The 12,032-nt window shown below is 40.9% G+C and overlaps 1 protein-coding gene across 1 annotated transcript in view; it reads right to left on the bottom strand.

Moving 5' to 3' along the window:
- The window catches only part of LOC120521327, a 130,514-nt gene that overhangs the window by 74,108 nt on the left and 44,374 nt on the right, over positions 1-12,032 (bottom strand). Inside the window, exons 7-8 of the mRNA XM_039743029.1 lie at positions 8,581-8,619; positions 5,331-5,348 (exon numbers count right to left, since the gene is read on the bottom strand). Coding sequence (XP_039598963.1) covers positions 5,331-5,348; positions 8,581-8,619 — 57 coding nt within the window. The remainder of the gene's footprint in view (positions 1-5,330; positions 5,349-8,580; positions 8,620-12,032) is intronic.

Here is a 12,032-nt window from a genome sequence, read left to right as displayed (position 1 = left end):
TAGAGGTCGAAAAAGCCCTGAATGACAAAAGACAGCCTGGGAAATAATGTGCAAGTCACATGACAACAATACTGAGGGACTTGTCACTACATCAGAGACTATATTAACATCTGTGTCAACACAGTGGCACCCACAAAGACAGTGTGCTGCTTCCAAACAAAAGCCCAGGATTACTAAGGAGCTAAAAGGTCTCCTGAATGAGAAAAAGAGAAGAGTATTCAAATCTGGTGACAAAGAGGCTGTGAAGGACATACAGCAAGTGCTAATCAAAACTCTGAGTGACAGAAAGGAAGCTTACAAAGCTAAAATAGAAAACAAACTCACTCAGAAATACATGAAGGATGTCTGGAATGGACTGGACATCTTTACCCGACTCAAGCAATCCATGGCTCAGGCATTAGAAAGGGATGTGGACAAAGCTAACACCCTGAACCAATTTTTTAATAGATTTTCTCTCTCACTGGCACCTTTCTCCAATGTCTAGCCCCTTGACACCATCCCTACTACATCAACAACAACTCCTACCATGTTAACTGGAATGGCCAATGGCGAGTCCACATATGACCATCAGTACAGGACATCCAAAACTGAAGACTAAATCTGGAGAGAACTGAGGACACTAAACACAGGAAAAGCTGTGGCACCAGATGGAGTTACTCCTTGAGTTCTTAAGGCCTTAGCTGACCAACTTTGTAGTGTCCACTGTCAGTCTGTCACTAAGGCTCCAGAAAGTGTCACTACTGTGGAAAACATCCTGCATTGTTCCTGTTCCGAAGAAGGCAGACGCTCCTTCACCTAATGACTACAGACCAGTAGCACTTACGTCTGACATCATGAAGACCTTTGAGTGGCTGATCCTGGATTATAGGAGATCTCCTGTGGTAGACCACCTGGACCCACTGCAGTTTGCTTATCATACAAAGATTGGAGTGGAGGATGCATTTATCTATCTGCTTAACAAGACTTACTCTCACCTGGACAAAGCTGGCAGTACTGTGAGGACTGTGTTTTTTGATTTCTCCAGCACCTTCAATACCATCCAGCCATCCCTGATAAGGACTCAACTCAGAGATGAGCCTGTGGTGTCCTGGATGATGGACTATCTGTCAGGCATATCCAAGTTTGTGAGACTCAAGGACTGTGTGAGCAACACTGGAGCACCACAAGGAATAGGCCTGCCTGCTTTACTCTTCACTTTGTGCATCTCTGACTAGAAATATAGCAGCAGGTAAAGTCACTTGGAGAAATGCTTAGATGATTCTGCAATTATGGAGTGAATTGATAAAGGAAGATAAGAGAGAGGAGAGGAGATGTGGAGAACTGTGTTTCTTGGTGCAAAAAGATTTATCTGCATCTTAAAATCAGTAAAACCATGGAATAGGTAGTTGACTTTTGCCGCATACAGCCTTTATGCCCCATTACTATTCAAGGAGTGGATGTAGAGGTGGTCCACTCCTACAAGTACTTGGGAGTCCACATTAATGATATTGTAGGTAGGACTGGTCTCAGAACACAGAGGAACTATACAGACCTGTTCTTAGGAGACTGCATTCCTTTAATGTGGTGATGACATCCTTCACATCTTCTACAACTCTGTGATGGTCAGTGTGGGGTGCTGTGCTGGTAACATCACTTCAAGAGAGGCCCACTGAATCAACAAGCTAATTAAAAGGGCAGGCTCAGTTATGAGATGGCATTCTGGACCCCCTGGAGATCGTAGCAAGGGAGAGAATGAAAACAAAAGTGCCATCTATCTATCTAAGGGAAGTATGCCTGTGATTATGAACACAGTTCAGTCTGTTTATGAAGGTCCCCAACAGTTATCTGATATACAACGTTATGATAAAACCAAGCTGCTCAAATAGTAGATACGGTGAATGATTTAGTCTACTGATCTAATTGATAAAAGCACTGCATTTTTTGTTAAACAGCCAACACCCACATATGCCCTCATTAATGTGGTGACTGCTACAACCATTGTACAACATATTAGAGCTGTACAGTCATGGCGAAAAGTTTTGAGAATGACCCAAGTGTTGGTTTTCACAAAGTTTGCTGCTTCAGTGTTTTTAGATCTTTTTCTCGGATGTTTCTCTGGTCTACTGAAGTAGAATTACAAACATTTCTTAAGTTTCAAAGGCTTTTATTGACAATTAAATTAAGTTTATGCAAAGAGTCAATGTTTGCAGTGTTGGCCCTTCTTTCATTTTCAAGACGTCTGCAATTCACCCTGGCAGGCTGTTAATCACCTATTGGGCCAAATCCTGACTGATGGCTGACCCTTCTTGCATAATTAATGCTTGGAGTTTGTCAGAATTTGTGGGTTTTTGTTTGTCCATCTGCTTCTTGGGGATTGACCACAAGTTCTCAATGGGATTAGGGTCTGGGGAGTTTCCTGGACATGGACCTGAAATTTTGATGTTTTATTCCCTGAGCCACTTAGTTCTCACTTTTGCCTTATGGCACGGTGCTCCATCATGCTGGATTGTTCACTGTTGGTCACCAAACTGTTCTTGGATGGTTGGGAGAAGTTGCTCTCGGTTGATGTTTTGGTCCCATTCTTCATTCATGGCTGTGTCCTTAGGCAAAATTGTGAGTGAGCCCACTGCCTTGGCTGACATGAATGGTCTCAGGATGTTTTACTGTTTGCATGAAGACTGGACTGATGGTAGTGTGGCTCACCTTTTCTTGTCCGGATGCCCCAAACAATTAGAAAGGGGATTCATCAGAGAAAATGACTTTCCCCCAGCCGTCTTCAGCAGTCCAGTCCCTGTACCTTTTACAGAATATCAGTCTGTCCCTGTTATGTTTTTCTTTGCTTCTTTGCAGCCCTTCTTGACACCCACTAGGTCACCCTCCAAAAGTCTTCACCTCACTCACACCTGCCTGCTACCATTCCTGAGCAAGTTCTGCCCTGCTGGTGCCCACAGCTGAATCAACTTTAGTAGACACGTCTGGTGGTTGCTGGATTTTTTGGGCATACTGAAGCCTTCTTCACAACAACAGTGGAAATGGATTTTTTGGGATTAAGTTCATTTTTATGGCAAAGAGGGACTTGGCAATTAATTGCAATTCAACTGATGACTCTTCATAATATTCTGGAATAGATGCAATTTCCATCATAAAAACTGAGGCAGCAGACTTTATGAAAATTAATATTTGTGTCATTCTCAAAACTTTTGGCCACGACTGTACACCGGTGGGTTGGTTACTCCTTTGGACTGCTAATATGGAATTGGGTCACTGAATTAATAGCAATATGGTTATAATATCATTTAGTAGTTCAGAGTTTTCCTTTGGTTATTATTTGGTTATCCATGAATCCATGACAATTCAATAGTAACTATCTAATATAATGACAGAATCTTTCCATCTGATGATCTGAATGCTACTTTATCTGACCGTTCCATAGGTAAGAGAACAGCTTGGCAGAAGAGAGGTGGCACCAAAGTGCCACATCCAAATACCAAGAAAAGAAACAGAATAGAGAAAAGTTAGTAACAGATTATAAAAAAAATAATTATATTTATGCAGTATGGACAGCCAATCAGCAGCTCTGGTAAGGACATCCTACACTAAAGTTGTGAGCCTTCAGCCTGATTTAAAAGCTTAGAATGAAGGGACATCTCTTATAGTAACAGGCAGACCATTGCACAGCGAGAGACATAGTCCCTCCAACGTGTCCTGGGTCTTCCCCGGGGCCTCCTCCCGGTTAGACGTGCCCAGAACACCTCACCAGGGAGGCGTCCAGGAGGCATCCTGATCAGATGCCCGAGCCACCTCATCTGACTCCTCTCGATGCGGAGGAGCAGCGGCTCTACTCTGAGCTCCTCCCAGATTACTGAGCTTCTCACCCTATCTTTAAGGGAAAGCCCGTACACCCTAAGGAGGAAATCCATTTCAACCGCTTGTATTCACAATCTCGTTCTTTCAGTCACTACCGATAGCTCATGACCATAGGTGAGGGTTGGAACATAGATCAACTGGCAAATTGAGAGCTTTGCCTTTCGGCTCAGCTCCTTTTTCACCACAATGCAGATCTGCCTGTTGATCTCCTGCTCCATTCTTCCCTCACACATGAACAAGACACCAAGATACTTGAACTCCTCCACTTGGGGCAGAATCTCGCTCCCAACCCTGAGAGGGCACTCCACCCTTTTCTGGCTGAGGACCATGGTCTCGGATTTGGAGGCGCTATTTCCCATCCCAGCTGCTTCACACTCGGCTGCAAACCGATTCAGAGAGAGATGAAGATCATGGCCTGGTGAAGGTATATATATCCTGCAACCAATAAATAGTCATGTAATCTGACATCCTCAAGGTAACGAGATCAGCAACTGCAGTCTTTAAGGTTCATGTGCCCTCTGACTAGACGTCATGTAGTGTGCAGCTCCCTTAAACTGTTGTACTTTGGATTACCTTTCTGACCAATGGACTGATAGTTTCTTGTCTTTCAATGAAGGGTCTTCATCTTTAGTCTGTAGTTCATCTAACTTGTAGCTCAGAATGTCTGCTGTCTGCTTTGTCTTCTCTCTGTTATCCACAAGAGGTTTAAATGCTGTGCCTGTGCATGCCAACATATGGAGGGCTGTCTGTACTGCCGTCATGGAAGTAATGAGCGAACAATCAAGAAAAGGAAGAGACATATGGTAGAAACCAAGTGGTCCTCCAAGACCACCTCTGCATGGGTGAAACAAGCTGACACAATTTCTCAGACTTGTTGCATATTGCTTGAAAAGTTAAAACTATTGAAACAGTCTGATTATTTTAAATTTAAGTGTATTTTTTTAAAAAGTGTATTGATGTATTTGATTAATACCGAACTGTTTTCAAATTGCTGCCTGGACTACTTTGTGACGTCAGCACCATAGGACAGAAGAGCTTGGTCCATATCAAACATGGTGGGCAACATAAAAAGATCAGCAATCAAATCTTTTTTAATTTTTTGAAAACTGCAATTTTATTTTGTGCAACATCCTAACCAACTGCAGTTTTTATTTCCTGTCGTCCCTGGCCATCTGACCCTAATTTGTAAGTGAGCTGGCCATTTTGACTCTTAACTTTTATAAATTAGTGTGCTTTACTTTCTACTTTTGTAACTCTGTTTAGCTGTTATCATTGTAAAGCACTTTGAGCTGCTGCCATGCCTGAGAATGAGTGATAGAAAGAAATGGTGATGTTAGTTTGTCATTTATGTGCATTGTGGTCACGTGATATGCGACTCCATGGCTTCTTGTCAAACGTAACCAGTGACTTCCCGAGTTTTTATGGGAGGCGAGTTAATGTATTAATGGATACTCACTCAAGTGAGGAGACTGTGCTGCACATACCTGGAGCTTTGATCTTCTCTGTGGGGAAAAACAGAAAGTCCTGAGTTAGTGTGTGCATCTTCATCAAACTCACACCAGCACAAGAGTTTCTCTTTCTTTGCACTCTTAAATATTTCACTGCTCAAACCCCCCAACTGTTGACACCAGTGCCACCAGGTCTATGCCTCCAGTAGACAGCAATTCTCTGCTCTTTCATAAACTCCTCCATGATGCTGTTATGCATTGTCACAAATCACTTCCAGTTTTTTCAGACATATTTGGCCTTCAAACACTTCACTCTCTCCGAGCAGCACTGAGGCACCAGAACCCTGCAGGACCCTAATGCCGGAGACATTTAGCTAAGCTTGTCTGGACCATTACCATAGCTATGTAATCATTGAACCAATGAGAAGAGACTACAAATGCCCTTAAAATATTTAAAACCCTCTGATCCTTCTGCCTATTCACCCCTCATTTTGGATTTTTGAACACTTGTATTTGTGTCTACGCGTACCTGTGAACTCAGTGAAGGGTGCCACACAAAATAAACGGAACTGAATTGCATTGCATTTCCTTGCTCAGTGTGAGCTTAGCACAATTTAAATGGCCATTTGTCCAATTGACATCAACTCTGATTCTGTTCCTATATTGCAGTGCTGCAAGAAGGGAAAAATATTTGCAGTATCCTAGTTTTGAAAAGGTCTCTTATGGTAATTTGTCATCAGCCTTTATCAGTAGTTAGTGGTAATTTTATTTTGTTTTGAGAATATGGCACATTTTTCTTACATTAACACTTTGTCTAGGACATTTTCTAAGACAATGGGCCTCACTTGTAGTGCCACGGGTTAATCAGGTGTATCAAAAGTCCTTTGAAACTAAATAAGTGCTTTTTGTATACAAGATTTGTAGTTTTTACTATCGGGGTAAACATTATTCGTTCACTGGAGCTCCTCACTCTTGAACACAGTACACACAGCTGCACACGAGTCAAACATCCCTGCCGTAGATCAGCTCTGCTTTTCTCACTGACTGACCTCATCTTCAGTTGATGGTCATTAGAAAACACAACAGGATACTGTAATATTTTATACTGAAAACAGATAATTACTAGAAATAATGGGAATCTGAGGTATTAATATAATTTCTGCTGAAGCAGATCCTGTAAAAGTGTTTAGTTTCAATCAGATTTGAACGTAACACTTTAATCTGTAATCACATAGTGTTATAAAGTTTTGGAGGATTTACATCAAAAGCAAATATACAAATTGAAACAAGCTGAGTGCATGGAAACAACTATTAACCACAAAGAAAATGGGGACCTAAAAAGTACAACTAGTAAGAAACAAAATAAACTTAAACCTATAAAGGCTGGCACATGCTGTACGTATCACACAATAGTAGCAAAAACACTGAATTGGGATTTTACTTCATTCACTCAAGAATTTGCTTTTGAGTTTATCACCAGTCATATGTTCACCTTTGGGGATGCAGTAGTCTAGTCATATTATCATTATTACTATTATTTTAATTTTATTAATATAGCTCTACCCCAAGAGCCATAGCCAGTCAATAAAGTTCTAACACTGAATCGTTTTTTACTTGTTGCAAACAGCAATGACGTTTGCAGGCAGCACATTTACACTGCCCTTGCAATAAATTGAATGTTTTAAGTGTTGTACAGAAAGAACAGTTAAACTGATATAATATGGTGAACTAAATTGAGTGTGCACCCCCTCTTTGTTCAGGCTGCTGTGGACACCTTAATTGAGCTGTGCTCTTGTGTCAGCCTTAACTATACTGGGGTGAATATTGGACTAAGTAAAAAAAATGAAATTTTGTCTGAGCAGAATAATAAAATACTCATGAATTAAATAAAGAATCAGAGTTTCTAAAAGTTAAAGTTTTTAATTCCTAGTTTTATAGTTTTCTTTGTTACTGGCACTAAACGTGAAAGTCAATATTTCTTCATTTCAGGTGTCTCAGTCCTGCAGTATCTGTTGGCAGTGTGAGACCCTCATACCAGAGCTTAAAGACTAAAGATGCTGTAGAAGAGACAATAACTAAATACAAATGAGATTTTAAGCAATCTTTAGATAAGATCATCTTAAAATGCGCTTAATAATGTTGAAAAGAAACTCTATGGCAATGATACTTAAATGGAAAGCCATAGCCCACTAAGCAGTCACAGTAAACTTCCTTTGGAGCTGCAAGATGACTGGAAAAATTATAAACTAGAATCAAAATCTTTAACTGAAAATCAAGGTACAGCAGGAATGTCAAACTTATGAGGCTCACATCAACAGCGCTCAAAACATGTTACACACGGCCCACAGTGAGTGTTAGTATGTCAGGGACCACCATTAAAGTGTGTTTCACATACTGACTGTATACTGTATTGTTTAACTGGATTACATTTACAGCTACCATTGAAATGCGTCTTCACTGTCCAGATATTGGCATTTAGTGTCTGCACAGCACTGTGGCTACTAACCGCTACTTAGTAGAATGGACGCATTTGAATTTCTACACGTGTTAAATGTGGCTGTCACTCCAGGGCTCAATTCAGAGGATTACCAAGTAGCTCTTGTGTTTAAATTATGAAAACATCTGCCTCAACCAATTTTTTATTTTCAGAAATACTTAATTATTTTATGTTTTAAGAAGTTATACTAAAGCAGCTTTTGTTGCTATCAAAAATATCTGCAGGGACAAAATCTGTATTTTGGTAATGTATTTACCCCTAAAAATGTCTATTCATTTTATGTTATAATTAAGAAATTCAGACAAAATAACCTTTATTTTACAAAAAAAAAATATTGGCTGTTTTTGAAATGGCCTGTTAATTTTATATTATGCTTTATAAAAACACAGGTAGTGTAATAACAGTAGCAGGAAACTGCAGAAAACATACAAGAAGGATAAAGAACACGGCCATGTAGGGGGGCCTCATATATTATCCTGGTACACTGGGGGCACTTTGGAAAAATAAATAAGAGAAGTACAGGTGTGCAGTTTAATGAGAAGATGTGGCATAAAAAAGCATAAACTGTGTGTCATGCTTGGGGACTCAGAGGAGAGAAATAAACGGATGAACGGAATATTATCTCCAAAACGTTCATGATAAAGTATAAAAATATAAACGATACAAAATGTAAATTTTGTGAAAACAAAGAATTCAAAGGCCTTGTTAAAAAACACCTTTAATGCTAAACACTTCTGACATTTCTGGACTTAAGGTTTGTATTTTTGTAACTAAAGCATTTTTTCTTACCAAGTTCCGTTCTCAGGTAACACAATAATAGAAAGCAAGCTGGGGAGAAAAGAAAGAAGATGAATTAGTTGAGTTTAAGCTGGAAAGATGAGAAAACAAACTTCTCAAATGTTCAAATCTGCACCATCTTTGGGAGAGGCTGCTGGAGATCCTATAACAGCAATGAGCAAACAGACATTATGTATAAATTGGTGTGAGAGACGGCCGGGGACCCGGCTGGTCGGGATGCCCTTTTGAGGAGGGGACCAGGGGAATGGACATATCAAAAACAGTACCTCCCCAGGGACACGATAGGGCAGGCCTCCTAGTTTGTATCAGGGCCACGGGTTTGGGGCTTAGAAGCCTAAAACCTGCAGGGTCCCTTGACCACTGCCAGGGGGCACCTGGATAGTTCCAGAGCCTGGGTCTGAAGCACTTCCGCCACACCTGGAAGTGCTGCTAGAAGAGGAGCCAGATTCTTAGGCAGCAATTTCACCACACCCGAAAGTGCTTCTGGAGACTGATCGAGGAACACCTGAAGCACTTCCAGGTGGGGTATAAAAGAGGCCACCTCACCTTTGTGAATGAGGAGTGGAGATGGCAGAAGAAAGGACTGAGTTTATTGGGGTTTGTGCATTGTGCTGTGCCAAAAAGAAATAAATGTGTGTGTTCTGGACATTGTTGGTCTGTTTGTCTGTCTGTAGCTGGGCTGATCTTCTACAATGGATATAAGAATATGGAAAAAAATATTGAAAATACATAAAAATTGGTCTGCCTGGATTTTGAGAGTATTAAACGTTATAAGAAAGCCCTCTACAAGGCCCACTCTGATCAGTTCAAAAATAAACAAATGTACATATTACTCTTTGAACTTTACATAAATCAGTAGCTCATCTCATATATGAACGATTCAAGCAGCTGGGCACACTTGGCATTCACAGCAATGACATCTTTAATAGTAAAGAAGATAACAGAAGGTTACAGGTGACCAGCCAAGAGGTCTGTTAGCACCAGAGCACAACGCCCAGTCTTCAACATGACAGAACGCCAAAATCGAAACTCTAACTTCTCTAATTAGACCAAGTCCCTTGGTCAGAAGGTGACACAACTATATTGTCACTTTGTTCCTTCTCCGGCCCTTGTCCAGCACTGTTGTGTTTTTCTTCTTCTAATGTTCAGACTACAACTGCACAAAATATTTCAGAAGACGCCTAACACATGTGACACGTAACGCCACATAACCTCACATGCTCTTATCTCTTTGTATTTTCCACAGTAGACTTTGTCTTTTCCTGTCCTTCTTCATGTGTAATCTTCATGGCTACTAAACACAACAGACCAGAAGCCATTGTCTCCATTGTCTCCTGCAGAGGTGTCCAGTTTTGTCCACAGTCTCCGGTCCAATGACTGCCAATAGACCTTCTCATTGTTTGTCCGCACAGCAGACCTGCACCCTTAAGTTTAAGCCATCTTGTCTTTCATGTCTGTCTTCTGTTCATTTGTCACGCTACTGTGACCAGTGGGGAGAATCACAAAATTCCAAACCTCAGACACAATCTAACCAGCCCATTCCAGGTTCAGATTAAAGCAATTTTATTATATTGTTTCTTTTACAGACATTTATAATCAAATAAAAACAATACCGATTGTTCGTCCTTCAGCCCTCCAGCAAGTGTTGCCCTCTTCTAGCCGACTCTAACCTCTCACTTGAGATAAGGTGGCCTGTGTTAAATTTGACCTGGCAGTACTTCCAGCGCAAAGGGATCACAACCTGTAAGGCACCTCCAAGCTAGGTTTAAACTCCATAGAGTAGTGGAGTCCATTACTCACAGCACCCCCTGGTGGATCCCAAGGAACCCAACAGGGTTACGTTCTTCAACTATATGTCTCTTGTAGCCCTGTGGGTATTCAAGCTGGGGACTGCCCCAGAGAACATTGCCACCTAATGTACTGGGGGATTGGCTGTTATTTACATACTGTGTCCCCCAGTTCATTCATTATTTCCTCTTCCCATATGAGAAAGGAAACAGGAGCTTTCCCGGCTGGGATACACATCCAAGCATGCTGTTCTTCCTTAATGGCTTCCTGGCCTGGCAAGGGTCCATCGTTGATCTAGTTTGCACGTCAATCCATTCACTATGGCATTTACACTACAGTGATGTTATGCCATGCTCTCATTTTCAAGGATTATGTTCTTCCCTTGTTATCTATGGATGGGAGTATAAGTTCAAGTAAAGCTCAAAAAGTATTAGGGTGCCAATGGGTTTGCCCCTTTTAATTTTCCAATATATAAATCAAAATGCAGTGCTTGAGGGCACAAAAAATGAAAGCAAAATAGACAGCCTTCTTGGCAATGGTAAAGACTTTGGCTACAGAGAGCAGGTCTGTCCTTTCACATTCCTGGCGCAGATGTAAGTGGCAGCCTAACCAGTAGCTCTGTCAGTGTTGTGGTGACTTTCTCACTCTTTCTTTTCTTTAATTATAATGTAGAGTTTCTTTTTGACTATTTGTGCTTTTGTTTAAGTATGCTATGATATGGCTTAAATGTCCCTCAGGATTAATAAAGTATCTATTAAAGTCTGGGTCGAAATTAGACGCCGACATCAGTAGGTGTCAGACCTTTATGGTCCTGCTTCTGGAAGGAGTGGAGTTATTTTCCTTCAAGGGAGGTCTTCTCACTGCCATAGATGAGGAGAACAAAGACAAGGCCTTTAGCAACAGAGACCCCTCTCGTCCCAATGGGGTATTACATACTTGTGTTGAGCCAGTAGGGTGTTCCTCTTACACATATGTGTGACATACCTTTATGAATTTCTTCCATTTATGTTAGTCAGATGCAAACTGTGTTTCTTAACACTAGAATTACCAAAGCCTTTGAAAAAACCCATAAACCCGGCCCACCTTAAATCCATTTGCACCTCTCCATCAGTGTCTTTTATGTTGTAAATATGTTGATAAGCACAAGCAACAAGTAGCCTGCTATCCCATCACCCCCAGCAAAGCAGAAAGGGTATAAAGCTCTCCCAGCTCAATTCTGTTTATCTGTGAGTGAGGTAGTACCTAGAGTTGTGTAGTGTAAATAATATATTGTTATGTGGAACACATGCATTGCACATGTGTTCCGTGACTACAAAGATCTACGTGAGTGTAGAGTGACAGAAATGTTTGAACGCATACCAAAAGACAAACTTTTTTCATGATTTAGTACTAACGATAAAAATTTGACATGAAATATATAATGTGTGAAGACTGAAGTCCAAATATCAAATAAGCACTTTCACAAAAGGTACAAAAATAACAGAACAAGTGCGCTTTTATTCAAGACTATAACCGGAGAAAGACTGACTGGCAGGATGACACCTGATCTGTTGCTGCATCCAAACAGTGTCATCTTTCGCCTTTACGCCTGGTGCAGCTGCGTTGTTCTTATATGCAAGTGGACACCCTCATCTGAGTTCACCTCTGTTATAGCA

Source organism: Polypterus senegalus, chromosome 2 (genome assembly GCF_016835505.1).
Source record: "Polypterus senegalus isolate Bchr_013 chromosome 2, ASM1683550v1, whole genome shotgun sequence".
Taxonomy (NCBI): domain Eukaryota; kingdom Metazoa; phylum Chordata; class Cladistia; order Polypteriformes; family Polypteridae; genus Polypterus; species Polypterus senegalus.
Note: the sequence above shows the minus strand (reverse complement) of the source record. Positions and strands in the feature narration are given on the sequence as shown.